The 20324-nt window shown below is 35.0% G+C and overlaps 1 protein-coding gene across 1 annotated transcript in view; it reads right to left on the reverse strand.

Moving 5' to 3' along the window:
• The window catches only part of LOC150094345 (proto-oncogene tyrosine-protein kinase ROS-like), a 719271-nt gene that overhangs the window by 196572 nt on the left and 502375 nt on the right, over window positions 1–20324 (reverse strand). Inside the window, exons 29-30 of the mRNA XM_090412445.1 lie at window positions 16196–16334; window positions 5780–6018 (exon numbers count right to left, since the gene is read on the reverse strand). Coding sequence (XP_090268571.1) covers window positions 5780–6018; window positions 16196–16334 — 378 coding nt within the window. The remainder of the gene's footprint in view (window positions 1–5779; window positions 6019–16195; window positions 16335–20324) is intronic.

Genomic DNA, 20324 nt, shown 5'->3' on the forward strand with positions numbered 1-20324 from the left:
CAACATACTTTTGTTTCTGGATACACTTGTCACATCTTCCCTTTGGCAATCTCCTTCACTGTTTACCGGAAATCAACACATACGGGACAATATATACACATAAACTCCTACCACCACCCAACACAAAAACTAGGTGTCATCAACACGCTAAAAAACAGGGTGCAGACGATATGTTCCAACGAACAGGCACTAAAAGATGAATTTAAAATTATCTTTAATACTTTCCAAAAAAATGGATACAGCCAAAACACTAATAACAAAATTCTCTACAAAACCTCAATAAGAAACGAAGACATACCAGACTACAGTAAAACTATAACCATTCCCTACATTAAAGGACTTTAAATCTCCTGCAAAATTAAAAAGCTTACTCAACTCATCCAAAGACCCACTCCCTCCACTAGCCCACCCTGGAGTATACCAGATTTATTGTACTTGCAACATACATATATAGGAGAAACAGGACGCACAATTCCTATCAGACAAAAAGAACATAAACGACACATTAAATATAATAATTATGGTGAAGCTGACCTTTCTGATCATGCCCTGAATTCCTTACACAGAGTTGACTGGAAAAGCACTAGCTGTCTACATCACACTAAAACATGGTATGAACGGAAATTTAATGAAGCATGTGAGATTATTATCAACCACCCCAATCTGAACAATAATGATGGTCTAAAAATCCCAAACATATGGAAGGTATATATTCGACCCACGGAACGTTCCTCACTAAGAACAACTATAAACAGGACTGTAGAAAATCCAGTATCTTAAAAGCAAAAATAAGAATTGTAATACTAAAAATAGGACATCATTGTTTCTGAAAGAAAACCATCTGAAAGAATGTTTATTCCTGTCATCGTAAATAGAATTTAGCTTGATGTAAAAAAAAAAATTTTTTTTTCACTAGAGGTCATGCCAGTAGAATAACATGTGATCAAATCATTGTTTCTTTAGCTTACAGTTAATAATGTAACTCAGCTTGTCTTGTATATTGATGTATGCTCCAGATGATGATCTTCATGTGAAGATCGAAATGTCAGGATAATAAAAAAGTTTTTTTAACATGGTTGTAAATTCCATAAATTTTTAAAATGAGAAAACCAAGGTTCCATCAGGCTGGTGGGTGACTAGTGTGTCAAAGAAAAGAAGGTAGTTGTTTTCTTCTTCTTCCAGGGTGAACTGGATTCTGGGGTGTTGGTTGTTTAAGTGTGTTAGGAAGGAGAGGAGTGCATTGGAGCCATGTGGCCAAATAGCGAACATATCATCAACATAGCAAAGCCATATTGTTGGTTTTTGTGGGGCAGAGTTTAAGGCTTTCTCTTCAAAAGTCTCCATATAAAAGTTGGCCAAGGATTGGGGAGAGTGGAGAATCCATGGCTGTCCCCTCTATTTGTTTGTAGAATTTTCCTTGCCAAACAAAATAGCCTGAGTTCATTGTGAACTGAAATAGGGCTGTGATATCGGGAGAAAATTTAGCTTGGATTAGCTCTAAGGATTCTTTGAGTGGGACATTTGTGAATAGGGAGGAGACATCAAAACTGACCATTATGACAGTATGTTTGAGTGTAAGATTTTCTATGCTGGCTTTGAAGTGGGCTGAGTTTTTTATGTGTGAAGGTGTGTTGCCAGTATAGTGTGTGAGGGCTTTGGCCAAATGTTTAGCTAGTTTGTATGTGAGGGAATCAATGCCATCCACTATGGGACATAATGGCACATTTTCTTTATGTATTTTTGGGAGTCCATATATATGGGGGGTATGGAGTTAAACGGTTTTAATTTGTTAGTGACTTCCACAGGAAAAGAAGTGACCTTCTTAAGGAGCCTGTGGAGTTTTCTAATTTGTGAGTTGGTGGGATTGTACTCGATAGGGAGGCAAGTAGCCCGATCTAACAATAGAGCATTCAGCTTACCTGTGTAATCCTTTTGGTTAAGCAATACTGTGGTGTTCCCTTTATCCGCTTTGGTGATTATTATTTCCTTGTTTTTCTTTAATTCTTGCAGAGATTTAATTTCTTTATTGGGTATGTTGGTTTTTGATGGTTTTGTTTTGGTTAGAACACAAACTACATCCAGTCTAATATCGTTGGCGACGTGGTTTGGAAGGTGTCGAATCCTGGATTCAATTTGTATCATAATGTCTTCAGCAGCTGTAAGCTGTCCTACTTTGGCCAAACAGGCAGGACAGCTAATATCAGAATTTCAGAACACAAGGACTACATCCGGTTTCACCAATACAGCCACTCTGGTCTTGCAGACCATGCGCTGGATTCCTGCCATAGAATACGGTGGAAGAAAGCCACGATAATACACTGTAGTAAATTCAAATATGAAAGGCTATTTATGGAATCAGCCTCAGCCCTAAGAAACAATCCAAACCTAAACAAATTTGGTTGCATGAGACTGCTCCAAATTTGGGAACCTACATCAAGAGACCTTCAGCCCAATCGGTCAAGAATACCGACAATGCCCGCTAGGGGACAACATCAGGACTTTTAGGAGAAAGAATAGCTTCCTGCTTCGTTCCTCATTTACTGTGTGTTGTACTTGCGTGCACGTGTCTTGTATTTAAGATCCTGTGATAATGGCAACGTGACATTGCCGAAATATTGGAAGTGTATTAAAATTTATTTTAATGTATATTCTATTGTACGTTGTAATTTCCTTAAGCTATTTAGTAAGAAAGGTAATCAGTGTGTTTCCCAGGTATGACATGAGGCAGAGAGAAAGGATTATAAATGATATGTTAGTAGAAATGTGTGAAGAGAAAGGAGTGAAGTTTGTTAATATGCTGAATAAGTTTAAAGGACGAAACGAACTGTATAAAAGTGATGGACTTCATTTGAATGGTTTTGGTGGTAGTCATGTGGAGAGACTGCTGCTAGAAGGGAGAGTAATGAGTCCAGAGAATGAATCTGAGCAAGTAAGAAGGTGATGCAAAAGAGCAGGAGAGTAAGAAAACAGAGAGTGAAGTGAACTGAAGTTTGTTTTTAAATCAGTCCATTTTTTGATGTTGTTGCCTAGTATTTTTTTATGTATGCAGATTAATTTCAGTAATGTAACCAGACTGCTGAATATAGTGTCATTACTGTTCTTTTTATTATTATCTGGGCATTTCATGCTGATGAAATGATCATCGTAATCAAAGTTCATAATGATTCATTGCAGGATCCCTCACTAACCATTATTTGGAAAAAAAAAAAAAAAGGTAAATATCATGCCTTTCCTTAAATGTATTCACTTAAAATGTAACAACTTATAGCAACCCATTCCACTCATTCACAGCTCTATAGGTCAAAAATCTGGTCCCCATATACTCGCTAACCACAGTCTTACACAACTTACAGAGAAATGTCTCCTTGTTTTTACTCCTCGTTATGTATTGAAAAATTTCTTCAGCATGTAATCCTATAGGGATATCTTCAATCAATCCTTATAGTAAACATGCCACAGACCTGGCATCATCTTTGTCAATTTCTCCACTTCTTACTCCCCACCCCCCAAAAAAGGCAACCAAATCTGTGCCCAGTATACCAAAGCCTCATCAATGGCAAGTTAAATCTGAAAGTAGACAACAACAACAGAATAAGCAAAACTGGTAAGGTGGGTAACCAGTTGAATAAATTTATATGGAACAAGATAGAAATTAGCCAAAACACCAAACTAGCAGTGACTAGAGACTGCAGGATTCTGAGAGCTCTGAGAAAAATTAGGGGAGTGAACATTTTAAATATGACTCTGACACCAATGTCAGAGTCATATTAAAAATGAAGATATTAGAAAGGAACTTGACATTATTAGCATTCAAGAATGTGTAAGCAGAGCTAATCTAAGGTGATATGGCAACTTAAATAGAATGGGTAAGGAAAGGTTAGCAAAACAGGTGTTTGATGCCAGGATAGCAGAAAAGAGAACCAGAGGAATGTGGACTGATTTGAAATGTCTTAGAAGCATGAAATATTGGATATGGCAATATTGTAGTGCTAACAAGTAATAGACTAATTTGGAGGAAAATTATGGATAATATTAACTTAATCAGGTAGTGCGGTCATAGTAGCTTGAACATCCCTTGAGAGTACAACCAATCATGATGTTTCAAGTATAGAACACATCTGTGGTCATCTGCTTTTTACTTAATTTTGTTTCCATATTTGCCATCCTCCTATCTATGTTACCAGCTTCACGTTCATTCTCACTTCACCAGTTTATATGATAGATTTTCATGTCATATCTTGTCAAATGCTTTGGAAAATGTTTAGCAGTATGGAGAAAAAATAGAGGAGTGAACAGATGGCACCAATGGCAGAGTCATATTAAAAATGAAGATATTAGAAAGGAACTTGACATTATTAGCATTCAAAAATGTGTAAGCAGAGCTAATCTAAGGTGATATGGCAACTTAAACAGAATGGGTAAGGAAAGGTTAGCAAAACAGCCATTTGTTCTATTTAACCATTTGTTCTATCTAACCATTTGTTCTATTTAACTATTTGATATAGCCATTTGTTCTATTTAACTCAACGGTCATTTCATTATGGATAGTGAATAAAATTACAATTAAAATATTCTAAAACAACTAGAGGACTAATCTCTTGATCTCTTGCAATGAGTGATTCCAAGATCAAAAATAATAACAAGGATAATTAAGAAAATCATGCAACTTTATAATTTCTGATAAAGAAATTAGTGAGGTTCCAATATTATCATCATCATCATCATCATCAGCCATTGTTAATCCAATGCTAGATGAAGGCCTTTCCAAGATTACTCCAAAAGTGTCTATCCATTTGGTTCTCCTTTCCCATGTCACTCCTGCAAATCTGATGATATCATCAATCCACTATTATTTGGGTGAGCATTGTGGTCAATTTTTCCTCTCATGGAATCCAATCCAGCACTTCTTTTGCCCATTGTTGATCTTGTCTTTGATCAATATATCCAGTCCATTGCCACTTCAGATATTTCACTCTTCCTATGATATTAGACTTTGGTTTGATTTCTTATCCACATATTCCTTTTGTGATCTGGTCTTGTGACCAAGCATAATTCTTTCCATATTAAATTGTTCTTAATTTTTGAATTTCCTTTGTGTTTAGTGTCCATGTTTCATAGCCACATATCAATATAGGAAGAATACATGGGAATGTATTCTTCCTATATGTTAAAAACTTTTTTCTTCAGGCATAATGGTAGTTGGGTTTTGAATATTGACTGTAATTTTTTTTCAAATACTTTCCACCAAACATCATGTGTCTTTTAATTTTGTCCATGATATTTTGTTCCATTGATATCTGTTGTTCCATGTATATGTAATGATCTACTTGTTTAATTTCATCATTATTGATTTTGATTATTTCTAATTGGACATTGGACATAGCTATTGAACATAACTTGGGTCATCTTTAGGCCACTTGTTTTGTTAGCAATTTGGAGTTCGTGGATACGAGTCTGTAATTCACATGCAGTTGAAGTAAAAATAACTATGTCATCTGCAAACATAAAAATGGCTTAAATATCTTCCATTTATCTTCAGACCTTTTTCTTCCCAATCAAGAAGTTTGAATATTTCTTCTAGGCATGCTGTGAATAATTTTGAAGATTGTGTCGCTCTGTCTTATATCTCTCCAGATTTCCACAGTAGAGATGTTTCCATTGAAATGTATTGAATGTTGCAATGTTATCATACTTAGGCATATACATTTAATACATATTGATATGGAGAATTACTAAAATATTTTAAAATATTTAAAGACAGTTTTAAAAATACACTTACAACAATAGCATATCTTGTATTAGGATTGAGTCCAGTAAGTGACATCATATACTTGTCATCAAAAGCAGACGGTTTGGGTGTATACACAGCTGATTGTCCACTTTGATGTTTATCTTTAATCCACCATCTAATTTCATATAATATAGGATCACCATTAGGGATCAGTGGTGGGGCCCAGTATACATTGATTTCTACTGGACTTACTGGAATTCCAACAACCTCAACAGGAGCTGTAGGCACTTAAAAAACGATAAAGATTGCTTTAATTTTTACTTTAAAAAACATATTATGCTTTATACAGTTAGGAATATGACAGACTGTCCAGGCAAACTTATTATTCAACCTGAACTCAACAATTTTCTTATAGTAATAGGAATTATAGACATGAAGTAGTATGGTGAGTAGAAGCATTGCCCTAGAAAATATGAAACCAAGTAAATGTGTTGCAGTATTCTGATTTTGATTCGCAATTTTAAACTTATTTTATCAATATGAATAACTAGTGGCATATGAATAATCCATACTAAAACAAAACCATCACATAACTGCAGATAAAATTAAATTAGTTTCAGTTACTTAAGTTTTGCATGAAACTTTTATAGTTTCTGTATTTGGCTTTGAAATGATGTTGGATTTAATATCCACTTAATTTATGTAATTTTGCATTTTGGCTGTTTATTTTAGTAAATACTTTACGCACTGACCGAGAGTTCACTTACGGAAAATACACCTCTTTGATGCTCCAAGTTCCTTAGTACTGAGAGTTTTTGCTCTCTTCGGTTTCTGCCAAGTCTTGCCTCACTGAGGGGACTTAAGATTTCAGAAGAGTTTTGTTTGCGAGAGCATTTTGAGTGTCCAGGGGAAGTGCTTTCTGTTGTAGTCCATGAGAGCCTATGTTGGTGGGTGCTTTACCTTGGAACATGAGCAGTTCTGCTCAGTGGTTGGGTGAGCCTGTCACTGGGTGGAACCAATGCTGAGTTGTATGATCTTTCAGTCATTCATAGGGAGTGGTCTGGGGGATCGCCTAATTTTTAGAGAGACCTTTACTTAAACAGTGTCTCTGACGAAAACCAATAAGTTTGAAACAGCTGTCAGACTAGTGAAACCTTATCAAAATGAACAATAGGAGGCAAATATACAGGCACTTTGAGCGTGCATCACTCCTATAAGGTTTGGCTAGAGTAACTCGTAGTATGGCAGCGAGTGTATTCCTGAAAGCTCTCTGGTCAATTTTCACACGAAACTTTTATAGTTTCTGTATTCAGCTTTTAAATGATGTTGGATTTAATATCCACTTAATTTATGTAGTTTAAGTTATATTATTATTATTATTTAGGACCTCTATGGAAACTCATCATGGGAGGCTCATCTTAAACAGCACAAAGTCTATCATATCACTCTTTAAACTCATTCACTGTTTGTGCTATCATGACCCAATCAAGCAATGAATTCCAGGGTCAAATCACACTTCAAGCAAAAAAGTCACTCCTCACCCTCTTGATCACCCACTTCAATTTATATCTTCCAGGGATGGTGCCCTTGTCCTCTCTAATTTCCCTTGTTCTACTATATGAAAGAACTCATAGTGTTAACTACCTTTGAACTGTAACCACCTCTCAGTTTAAATATCTCAATCATGTCACTATCACAATCATATCTATCCAAATTTGTAGTCACAGCCATCAGTCTATTCTCATAGCTAACCTTGTACAGTCCTGGTATCATTTTTGTTATCTGTCTTTGTACCATCAACAAAGTTAATATACCCACTTCAAATCCTGGTGATTAAATCTGAGTGCAATAATCCAGGTATGGGCTGATGAGAGATTTATCCAATGGAATCACCAGTTTTTTCTCTGCTGGTCAGCATCCTTATCAGTATTTCATCTGGGTTACCTTCACCACCTTTGCCAACATGGCCCCTAAACTTCAAGTTTCCATCAATTATCACCCCAAGGTGCCTTTACCTCCTTAATTTTCTCAAATACAATTCCTCCAACAGAATATGTAGCCTCCTATCAAAGAATCCCAAACTTCAAGACCTTACATTTAGTTGCATTAAACTCAAACCCCCATTCACCTGCCCATCTGTCCAAATTATTCAAATCCTCCTGAAGGACTACCACATTGGCACTATTACTAATAACTCTTCCCAGTTTCATATCATGTGAAAACAACTAAATATCACAATGTAATCCACTGACTCTGTCATTGATATAAAGATTAAACAATACAGGTCCCAATACTGAGCCTTGCAGAATGCCACTTGTAACCTTATGCTTCTTTGATACTGCTCCCTCGTATGCAGCATTCTGATACCTAACAGATAGCCAATCTCCAATACAATTCACTAAACTGATATCTAAACCCATGTGCAGTAAGTGAAATATTCTTATCATGTGACACACTGTCCAATGCCTTTGTAAACTCCCCAAAATGACAATATATGCCTTTACCAAATCAACTGCTCTTGTTACTTTATTATAAAAGGCAATCAAATTACTAACAAAAGCACACCTTAACAAATCCAGATAACATCTGTGGATGACTCTCACAGATAATATCACTGTCTTCTACCCAGTGCTGTGACAGTCTCTCACTAATTTCTCCAAAATCTTAACTACAGAAAAAACAGAAGCTGGTCTACAGTTTAACATATGCATTCTACCACCACCATTATGCAATAGTACTATCTTAGCTTCCTTCTACTCCTTAGGGAACATTTCTCATAGCCAGGCTCCTCTTGAACTGCCAAGTCAGTGGAGCTGTAATTTCCTTAGCACATTTGCTTAAACATACAATGAAATACCATCTAGTTACACTGTCTTATTAACATCCAGAGTACTTAGTATTTGAAAGCAATCTCCTCATGCATGCCTAAAGTTTGCACATGAAGTATCTTCACAACTGGGATACTTGCATATAGTAGCTAATGACTTCACATTCAATTGCCTTAGTATCCCATAATGCAAAGCAAACATCCTTTCTTCTTCTCTTCCACTCATGGTAGGTCGAGTTCCTCAAAGACAAATTTTTGCCATTTCTTTCTGTCTACTGTATCTTTATGAAGTTCCATTAGGGAATTTAAGTGGGTGCTTTTTTAATGTTGTCAATCCATTTGCTTCTTGGTCTTCCTCTGCTGGGCTGTCTTTCAATTCTGCCATTCAATAATATGTTTCATAGTCTTTCTGGGTTCATTCTTGAAACATGTCCAAACCAGCTTAGTTGGTTCTTCTTCTCTTCCACTCATGGTAGGTCGAGTTCCTCAAAGACAAATTTTTGCCATTTCTTTCTGTCTGCTGTATCTTTATGAAGTTCCATTATGGAATTTAAGTGGGTGCTTTTTTAATGTTGTCAATCCATTTGCTTCTTGGTCTTCCTCTGCTGGGCTGTCTTTCAATTCTGCCATTCAATAATATGTTTCGTAGTCTTTCTGGGTTCATTCTTGAAACATGTCCAAACCAGCTTAGTTGGTTCTTTTTTAGTGCTGTAGTTATTGTTTCTTTAAAGTTAATTCTTCTCTGACTTTTTTCATTTGTTCTTCTTTCTGTCCAGTTTGTTCTGTTGATTTTTCTTAGGCATTTCATTTCAAAAGCATTGAGTTTATCTATTTCTTTTTTTCTTAAGATCCAACATTCTGAGCCATAGATACTGTGGGAATTATCATTGTTTTATATATCTTTAATTTGAGTTCTTTGCTTAATCTTTTATTGTTCCATATTTTTTGTAGTCTGCTCATCGTTATTCATCCATCCATTATTGATTCTGGAATTTATGGTTTCAAAATAGTCTAGATCTTCAGTGATCACTGATCCTAGGTAATTGAATTGCTTTACTTGTTCTATATTATTGTTTCCTATTTTCATTTGGATTGCTTCCCTTTTTTCTTCCTATTGCCATTAGTTTTATTTTACTAAAATTGATTTTCATATCATATTTGTTACTTGTTTGATGCAGCTTAGTCAGGATATTTTTAATTTTTTTTGGCTGTCTGTAATGATAACTATGTCATCAACATACTTTAAATGTGTTAAAGTATGCTGATGGAAGATGTAAATGGAAGAAATATAATTTCTTCCATTTACAGTTATGCCTTCACATACCTGTAGTCCTTTGTCTACTACTTCTTTTAGGTATAGGTTGAATAAATATGGTGACAATGGGCAGCTTTGCATACATCTTTCAATAGAATATATATGTATATAATAAACATAAATTTATTGAACTTACTAATATTTGCTGGTTTTCTATCCAGCATCTTCAGAGTACATTATGACTAGCACACAGCAGTGAACTAAATAACTGTGGAGACAATTCAAACTATTACTGAAATAGAACTAATGTTCTTACATGGCATTCTCTATTGCAGGGGTTCCTAACCTTTTTGTTTCCTAGAGCACATTCTAAAATACCGATAGGGCGACGGGCACCATCCATTTTTTCAAGCAAATTTTTTGAATTCTTTTGTTAAATGAATACATACAAAGTTTACATTATATAAAAATTTAAATATATAGATGTAAGTTAGTGTGATCTTTGGCATTGCATTTCATTGGCCAGTGCTTCATAATTAGGAGAATATGATGATATTCCAGTTCTTAAACTGAAATGAACAACTTCGAATGCGCGTCTACTTTACATTGTATGCATTTAATACTCATCATGTGTCATTAATGCATGCGTCATATAGCATGCCATGAATTGTTGCGTGATTATTTCAAACTATACGGCACATGGTTGAACAGCGGCGGGCACACATAAATTGGTCGACGGGCGCCATGGTGCCTGCGGGCATAAGGTTGGGAACCCCTGCTCTATTGGATGGATAACCATAAGTTACTTTGGAGAAGTCAGGCTATATCAGGTCTCAGAATGACTGTCTTCCAGATCTTCAGCAAATTAATGCAACATACTTGTTGAGGTTTGGGGAGTTTGTTTGCACTGCAGATGCTGATTCTTAAATAGTCTCTCAGACCTCCAGCAACTCCAATGTAATACTGGGCTTCTTCCATTTAATCCTATGCGAAGGAGTATCCGGTGATCTGCTAGAACCTACTTGCCATACAGATGATTACAGATGTAATTTTTGTACTTGCACTTGTTTAATAAGCCTGAACTGGATGAACATGCAATCGATTTTAGCTCATAACTGTTTCCATGATAATGATCGTTCCTCTCTGAATACTGATCCATGGTATAAACAACACCAAGAAAAGAAAAAAAAATACATTAAACTAATTAATATTTCACTAGTTTTTTCCTACCCAGCATCTTCAGAGCACAGTTATAATAGTTATTTTTCTCCATTTAATCCTATGTGAAGGAGCATCCAGAGCATGGACTGCCAATCCTGACTTGCCATACAGATGATCACAGATGTAATTTTTGGGGTTCATGGTAAACGTTAACTGATCTACTACTCTGTCCAAAGCAGGACTAAACTGCAGGCACAATAAGCTTTATACACTCCATGATGTGCAAGAGGATGAAGATGACACTTAGGAGAACAGATGAAGATAGTTAGCCATATGAAAGGTTTGAAAGTGGCATGGAGATTATATTTGCAGAGAACTGGTTATTTTTTCTGATGAGCCCTCAATATATGGGATGAGAATGGTTTGCTATGATCCTATGTGTTAGTTGCAGGAGGGATGAGGTGCATACAGTATTTTATCTCTTATATGCAGGCTGTGGCTATTGGCTAAGTAGGTGTTGCAAAAGTCCTTGAGCTCAGTTTCAAGGGCTGTGTCATTTGAACAAATAGCCCTGGCCTAGTGAGTAAGTGCTTTTGAGGATTCCATACTGTTGGGAAGAGTGAAGATGGTGGTATGATTGATTATGCAAATACCTTTTCATTGAGCAGGTTTTCTGTAAATGGAAAAGGATAATGAATTATTAGGAAGTTGTTTCACTAGTCTATCTTGAAAGGGGAGACAGTTACTTTCTTTTTATCAGAGTGACGTTTATTTTAAGATGCTGGCTGTTAAGATGTGCTAAGAATGCATACAATGTGTCTGGATTATGAAGTCCAAATAGCAAACACATTATCAGCTCAGCACAGCCAAATTATTGGTTTAAGTGTGGCTGTGTTGGGTGCTTGGTTTTCAAGATGCTCCATATAGAGGGGGAATCTATAGCAGTCCCATCCAGCTGTTTGTATATTTTTCCTTTCCATAAGAAATAACCTGAATACATGTGAATCTGAATAATTCAATTATGTCAGGGGAGAAATGTGGCTTAATGAGGTCAAATATCTCTGTCAAACATTAGTGAACAATGAAGTAATATCAAAACTGACCATGATGTCAGCATCTCCATTTTTCACTTTAAGCATCCTGTCTTTATCCTACATTCATCCACAAAGTCTGGGACATTCATCAGAGCTGTTACATCTTCCTCAATTACACTATCTAGGGTTAAATCCAATGTAACCCATGTATGTTTTCCTCACTTTAAAATCATGCTACCTATCTCTCTCTCTCTCTCTCTCTCACTTTGCCAGCACTCACTCATTTCCAATGTGAGCATTAGAAATGAATGAGATGCTAAAACTTGAAATACTAACACTCCGTCTGTTGCTAAACTTGAGATACTAATAATTCATTGCTGAACAATCCCATTTCCTACTCATGCCCACATGAATGCGTGTTCTCATTGTGTGCTTGCTATGGAGAGTGTACATGCCACAAGCATAGTACTCTATAAAATACTTTATTACGCAATGCAAAGTGCAGTCATTAAATGGTGGCAGAGTGAGTGAGAGTATGTTAAAAAATAAATAGAGGAATGGTAGTTGCAAGTGAAACAACAAATGAAAGACATAATAGAAAATATATAGAAAACAGCTGCCTAATTTATATAAACACTTAGCAAATGAGCCAGTCACAACTATTCATAAGTTAAAAATTTAATATAAATTTACATAAAAGTATTGCTTATTAATACTATAATTATACTTTTAATACTAAATTATATATTTTTCCCCCCATCTTGCTATTGATAAACCTACTTTGAAAAAAATCCTCTAATTGTTGGATTCTGAATGAAGAGAAATTTAGATTATTAATATTATTTTCAGAATCCAACATAATCCACCATGGCAAAGACTACAATTGTAAATATTATTTTATGTAAATCTCTTGTTATAAATTATTATTCATGTAATTGCCTTGAGTTTAATTATTAAGTCTTATTAATTAATCTAAAATATGTGTTGGAAATGATAGGACCTTGTATTGAGATATTGTTCTATTTATTCTGATTATTATTAATTTAATATTATGAGAAACTGTATATATAAGCTTAATATACCTTATGTGAATTATAATATTTTAGTTTTTATTTATTATTACCAGTGTGTAAAGGTATAATGTTATGCAATACTTCTGTTTTTATTTTATTTTGTTTGTTACTATGGAGACGGGCGAGAAATAGCTGGGGCGTGCGTGAATGGCAAGATATTGTATTGAACTGAGAGAAGGAATTTGACATAAACAAGAGCACGAGAAACATTTTGGAGAGAAAATAGAAGGGAGGTATATAAGCTAAGAGCAGAGAAAACCGGGGCTCTTTTCTTTATCAGGATGGACCACTCAGGGATAGGAGAGCATTTTAGTATAGCACAGGCAAACGAGGAAAATACGGAGTAGCAGAAAAAGAATGCAAAGGATTGCTGTAACTAGAACCTTAGTGCTATAATTAAGCTATTAAATTACCGGGAAAGTATTAGGCAACTGAGAATAATTCTAGAAGTTAAAGAATTACTGTGTGTTCCATTAGTTTCATGGAACTTTAACAGAGTGCTGAATTAATCAAATAGTGTTAAGGAAGGAATGAGCATTTTCCTTTATCCAGATATGTCCATACATGTAAAGTGCAACCATTAATATTCAGTTATCATTGAGAAGGTTTATCCTAATTAGTGCTGCCATAGTGTGCGAAATAAATTCAGTTATTAAGTGAGCCCATTGTGAAATTGATGAGCAAAGGATTTACCTGGTAAGAACTGTCCATTTATGTGTTACTTCAGCGCAGAAATATATGTGTGATTCCTCCTGTTATTCCCCACATTAACTATAACGTTTTTTGCTGAAATCAGCCGGAGTAAGAAGTATGAAAGTGAATACTTGTGAAGCAGTTGTTGCCACCATTAATGTATTGAGACTTTGCTGACTGTATGATAATAGTAAAAATTGTTATTAAGAGATTTTGTGATATAGAACTCTATTAGAAATTAATTCAATTGTGAAAGCTGTAAGTTTGACAGCAGAGTGATCATAGATTGAATCTATAAGATGTTTTGACCTGTATGCTAAGATATTTATATTATTTTCTTGTCAGAGTTGAACTTAAGTGTATATTATATGACCCTGAATTAAATGTTTTGTTTTATTGATTTTAAATTTGTGTTTGCCTGAATCTTGTTTATTGCACCGTTCATAAAACTATTGGACTTAGCGGGAGCCTTAAAATTAAGAGATAATTTATTGGTTGGTTCCACTATATTCCAATAGACTAATCTAGATATAGAGTGGCGCAGTCTAAAAATATAAATTTCTCTATATTAAAATTAGTAATCAACCAGCAACTAATTACTTGTTTAAAAACTAAGTTAAAACAAGATGGCAGATCGAATACAAGGAAGAAGGATGAACTAACATAATGGAACTCAATGTTCTAGTTTTCAAAACTTTTGTATCTGGGGAAACATTAGTTATGTCTTCTCAAAAATGAGAAATTGATATTTTACTCTTATTCTAAATAGGTTAATCAAGTGAAAATTTTAAAGGTTATTTCTTCAAAATAATAACTCCAATTTCCAACTGATTCAATTGATACTAGTTTCATAATGAATAAGTATTCCAGGTTTTCTTAGTTTTTATTTAATGATGAAATTCTTTCTTTCTGTTATCAGTTGAACCACTTGCCAGATGTTTCTGTTTGCTCCAGCTCACGCTTCGTCCAGTGTATCACTCTGCATAACCGAGCTATCTTTCCCTCATTACAGCCAATTCCTCATTCTTTACATCCATCATTTAAAAAAAAAAAAAAAATTACAGAAATGATTACTGTGTTTTAATGAAAATTCAGTGGATGGGAAAATGAATGGGTGTCAGTTTAATTTAGCTAAATGTAAAGTCTTGAAGTTTGACACACCGATAAGAGGCTGCATGCTCTGCTAGAGGAAGTGAGGGAGGCAAGTGATCTTGGGGTGATGATTGATAGAAACCTGAAATTCAGGGAACATATTGCAAAGGCAGTGACGGTAATCCACAGGATTACTGCAATACTGAGAAGGATGCTAACCTGCAGAGATAAAAGAGTTCTCAATCCATTGTATAAAGCTTTGATCAAACTATTTGCTCAAATTTGGTCCCCAGGATTTGAAGGAGATAAATTAACTGGAAAGAGCACAGAGAGAGATAACAAAAATGATATCAGGACTGTTTAATGTTAGTTATGAGGATAGGCTGAGGGAATATTATGCTAGAATTTACTCCAAGATAAATTAGAACAAAAACAGTATTGATAGTGGCCAATAAGAGCTGAAATTATTGCTTAGCATATTAAAGTGAGGGTATGTTATAGAACTTGAAAGAAGTTATGTAGGCTGAATATGCACCATCCATATTCTTGGGATTTTTATGTTACCATTATTGTTTAGATTAGGATGTTTGATCAATATTTCACAGGCTTCCTTAAATTTGCATTCACATCACATTTTTGTATGATGTAAGGAAAAGGTACCTTTGCAATCAGTTTGGTGTAGGGTGTTAAGAGCATGATGTGAAAGAACTGCTTTACCAAATTGTTAAATTTCATGTGAAGTTTGTGTTCTTTTTTACAAACTGGAATTGTGCATCAAATTTTACCAATATAAGGTAAATTACAGGTCAATGGATTCGATATATCCCAGGGCGGGCTGGGTGATCCTTGGAGGAGTCGAATATGTTTTTTAATTTCATAGGCAGTTTAAAAGCAGCCTACAGCATTATATTTAAAAACTGCAATACATCATTACAATATTAATGCTAATTTTGATATGATGATCTTTATATGAAGGTCGGAATGTTTTGGTTTATATTAAACTGATGTTTTACTATAACATAGTAGTAGTTTCTATAATTTTTAAAAAATGAATTATGATGCAACTTTTTATCTTCTGATCTTGAACCCATGTACAGGTTAAGGATTAGAAGATTAAAATTTAATATTAACATTAACTAATAAAATTATTAATTAAGTAATTAATTAATAATTGTAATAAAATGAAATATAAATTAATTAACTAATAAAATTAATTAAACAGATTTAAAAAGTAACTAGTTTGGGTTGAAAATCCTATAAAAAAGTGAAATTAATTAATTTAATATTTAATATAATTTTATTCAATTTGAGCAGAAGCTAATATCTTACCTCCTTCTCTGGTTTGAAATATAACAGGAGGACCTGGATTTGTGTCAGCTTGACTGTAATGGTTGCTGACAGCAACTTGAAAAGTATAGTTTGTGAACGGCTCTAGTCCAGTTATGGTAACTGTGCTGCCATATGTATTCTATAACAATGTTCATATAAAGATATTATTCAATATATATTTAAAGTTGAACAAATCTAAAATTAAAAGTCCAAATAATAAAATGCTTTCCCTTTTTTGATGGATACCATTGGAATTTAAGTTTGTTTCAATAATTAATTACAAGATATCCTATATGACAGTCTAACAAAAGGCCAGCAACACCAAAGGGCTACTGTCCAGAGGATGAAACACTACACATAGTAACCAACATTTTTGTTACAGAATAGTAAAATTCAAATAGTTTAGATTCAAGTCAGCAATTTTAGAAATTTTTTTTTGTTTTTAACAGTACATTAAAACATATGCTAATTTGTATATATACTACCAATCAGCATAATTGTGGACAAAGTAAAAGAATATATGTAGAGGTTAAAAGGGTTGACAATGTTATTGTAATAAATTAGTCTTTTTTATTTCAAATTAAAATACCTTTATTCAGAACAATCTGTAGAGAGAACTAGTAGATGAAATACCACAAACTTGCTGGGTGCCCTAACCAGATCATAGAGAAAAGATTTTGACCAAAAAAAAAAAAAAGTTCAAAAAATTGACTGATAGAGGAAATATGGCACAGTGAGTGAAAAAATACAGCAATACAGTTTGCATACCATGTGAGGCAGCCATAAGGTGGTATAAATACAGGAGACAAAGGAGCAAGACTGAATCTAAAGTCATTCAACTTGTCACTATATTATAAAGCATGAGCAAGTTTTATCTCTGGTCTCTATCTCACATCGGATAGCCTCAAATGTGTTATTTTCACTAGACTGCAATTGAACGTTTACTCTTTGGTTATGGTTCATTGGCTATCATCAATAATACCCCCCCACTTTTTCTCTCTATTCTTACTGAACACACTATACCCTTCTCATTTTATCCCACTAACTACATTATCTTCTGTCAGCCATGTTGCACTAAATTTGGCATTGGTCAGTTCATCCTGTCAAAGGTTACTAGAATTAGTGAGACATGGCTGACAGAAGATGATGTAGTTAGTGGGAGAGAATGTTATTTTAATAAAAAATAAAATTAAAATAACATTCTATCCCACTAACTACATCATCTTCTGTCAGCCATGTCTCACTAATGCCAGTAACTTTTGACAGGATGAACTGACCAATGCCAAAAACTCCTCCCTCTTGTTCCAAATACTCCTGGCATTAGCGTACATAAAATGTAAAAGTTCCTTAGACCCACTGCTGTCCTGCCACTTTATATTAACTACACCATTCTGGTTTGTTACTCGTGGTACTAACTTAGGCAATTCATGCACATTGTTACACTTCACTGCTTCGATGTCATTTGTGTACCCACTAAACAGCTCCCCTCTGAAAGCTCAATTTTCCCTGATTTTGCACATCCACTTTCACTTCATTCCACAACAAGTTTTCCAGACTCTGAATACCAAATCCATTCAGATGTATTCACAAGTATTTTCATCATTCAAACTCATGCCATACATCCACAAATTCCATATCATCCCTCTTGCATAACCTATATATCAACTGACTAACTATTATGGCCCTCCTTCTCAGTTCAACTCTGTCATACCACAGCAAATGACTCATTACTTTCACTCTTTTCTTTTTGCTACTTTCATGTCCTCCCTCATACCACACTTTTCTCCTTTCAAATCATTCTTTCCAGCCAAAACAAACAACTCTTTCACTTTACTCTTTTGCACCCAAGAAGCACAATTTTGTCACTCTCGCACTAATTACACCTCTTATGAAAGATTAATTTTTCACTCTTTCTTGGTCAAGTATTCCTTTCTCTTTTCTCACACTTATTTCTTTCTGTTATCAGCTGAACCACTTGCCAGATGTTTCTGTTTGCTCCAGCTCACGCTTCGTCCAGTGTATCACTCTGCATAACCGCGCTATCTTTCCCTCATTACAGCCAATTCCTCATTCTTTTTGATCATCACTTTTACTCTCTCTCTCTCTCTCTCTCTCAATCATATCACTTTTAATCTCTCTTTCAATGCTATCTTCTGTTACACCATTACACACATTTTCACACATTTCACACATAATCTTTGATGGACAGCATGGATTTGCTAAAGGGAGGTCATGTTTTAGTAATCTACTTACTTATTACAATAAAGTGACTGCTTCCTTGGACAGAGGAGAAGGATACACAGTAATATACTTGGATTTCGCAAAGGCTTTTGATAGAGTACCTCATGATAAGTTGACAGTCAAACTAGAGCAGATGGGGTTGGATATTAGATTAGTGCATTGGATTGGAGACTGGCTATCTGATAGGTATCAACAAGTTGTGTATGGGGGTGCAATATCCAGGAAAAGGAAAGTCACTAGTGGAGTGCCTCAGGGGTCTGTTTTAGGGCCATTACTATTTAACTTATATATTAATGATATTGGTGAAGATTTGGATGGAGATATTCAGTTGTTTGCAGATGATGCAAAGTTGGGACGAACCATAAAGAGTAGTGAGGATGTTGTGGCCTTGCAAGAAGACTTGAATAAATTGAGTGATTGGGCAAGCAAATGGGGATGTGAGTTCAATGTTGCAAAATGTAAAGTTTTAAAATTTGGAAAACAAAGATGGGATGCAGAATTTATGCTTGGTGAGAATATATTGTTGGAAGTAGAGGAAATAAGAGATCTGGGGGTGATAGTGGATAAGGATCTAAAATTTAGGGGACACATCGCCAAAATTGTGAAGACAACACAAAGACTTCTGGGAATGATGCGGAGGACACTGACATGTAGAAGTAGGGAGATACTTGTTCCAATGTATAAGGCTTTGATTAGGCCACACTTGGACTATTGTGCCCAGATTTGGTCACCGGGTTTTCAGAAGGATGAAGAGATGTTGGAAAGGGTCCAAAGGTGACTGACTAAGGTAGTTTCTGACCTCTGGAATGTTGAGTATGAGGAAAGATTGAAAAGATGTAATTTGCAGAGTCTCGTGGAGAGAAGGAAGAGGGGAGATATGATAGAGACCTACAAGTTGGTAAGGGGTTGTTATAGGATCAATGGTGGAGAAGTTCTACAGAGAATAGTGGGAGATCAGGGGAGAACCAGAGGTCATCCCTGGAAACTGTATAAGGAGGGTGTGAGTAAGGGAGTGAGAGGCAGGTTTTTTCGTGCAGAGTTGTGAGTGATTGGAATGCCTTGCCTGAGAGCGTGGTGTCTGCAAGTAGTTTGAATGTGTTTAAGACACGGTATGATGAGATGTGTGTGTAAGATAAAAGGACCTCCTAGATGAGTCTTTGACTCCATGAGGTCTTGCTTAATAATAATAATAATAATATTCTTTGTTCCATCCACCACTTGAATCTTGCAACCTGACCCACACTTCTGATCCTCACTTTTGTAGCATTTTTGGCACCATTTCCCAACACTATCACTTTTAAACCAAAGTCCATTCACTTTAGATAATACATACACATCTCACAAACACTGAACTGAATGAAGACCCTCTGGTTGAATTCCTTAAACACCATTGTTCTGCTTTGCATTGGTGCCATGTGCCAAGTATGTAACTTACCATGCAGAAAGAACTATATTAATTATATTTAAATAAAATTTTTAACTTAAGTCTAATTAATACCACAATATAATTTGGTTCTACTACAATTTTTAACTAATATTGCTATTTTTTCTAAATTACACAACTTAGCTTACGGAGGTCTCCAAACACTGGTCTACTAAATGACACCATTATCAGTAAATCCATTTCAGACCAGTGCTTAAGTTGAAGATAATCCTTTTATAGAAGAAAAATTTTAAATGAGATGCTAATCAGGCTTATTCCTCATAATTATAGTTATTCATCAGAGTTAATCTAAACAGAATCTAGATGCAACCCAACCATATATGTGAGAAGAATTAGGGAAGTATTTTCTATTATAGATCACTTTCATATAAGAATTCAGCTTGTTGAAACATATAATGAACATAACAAATCTCTGTACATCACTTTTATCCACTATAACAATGC

Source organism: Typopeltis vanoorti, chromosome 22 (assembly GCF_054136105.1).
Source record: "Typopeltis vanoorti isolate ZY-2024b chromosome 22, IOZ_Tvanoo_1.0, whole genome shotgun sequence".
NCBI lineage: Eukaryota > Metazoa > Arthropoda > Arachnida > Uropygi > Thelyphonidae > Typopeltis > Typopeltis vanoorti.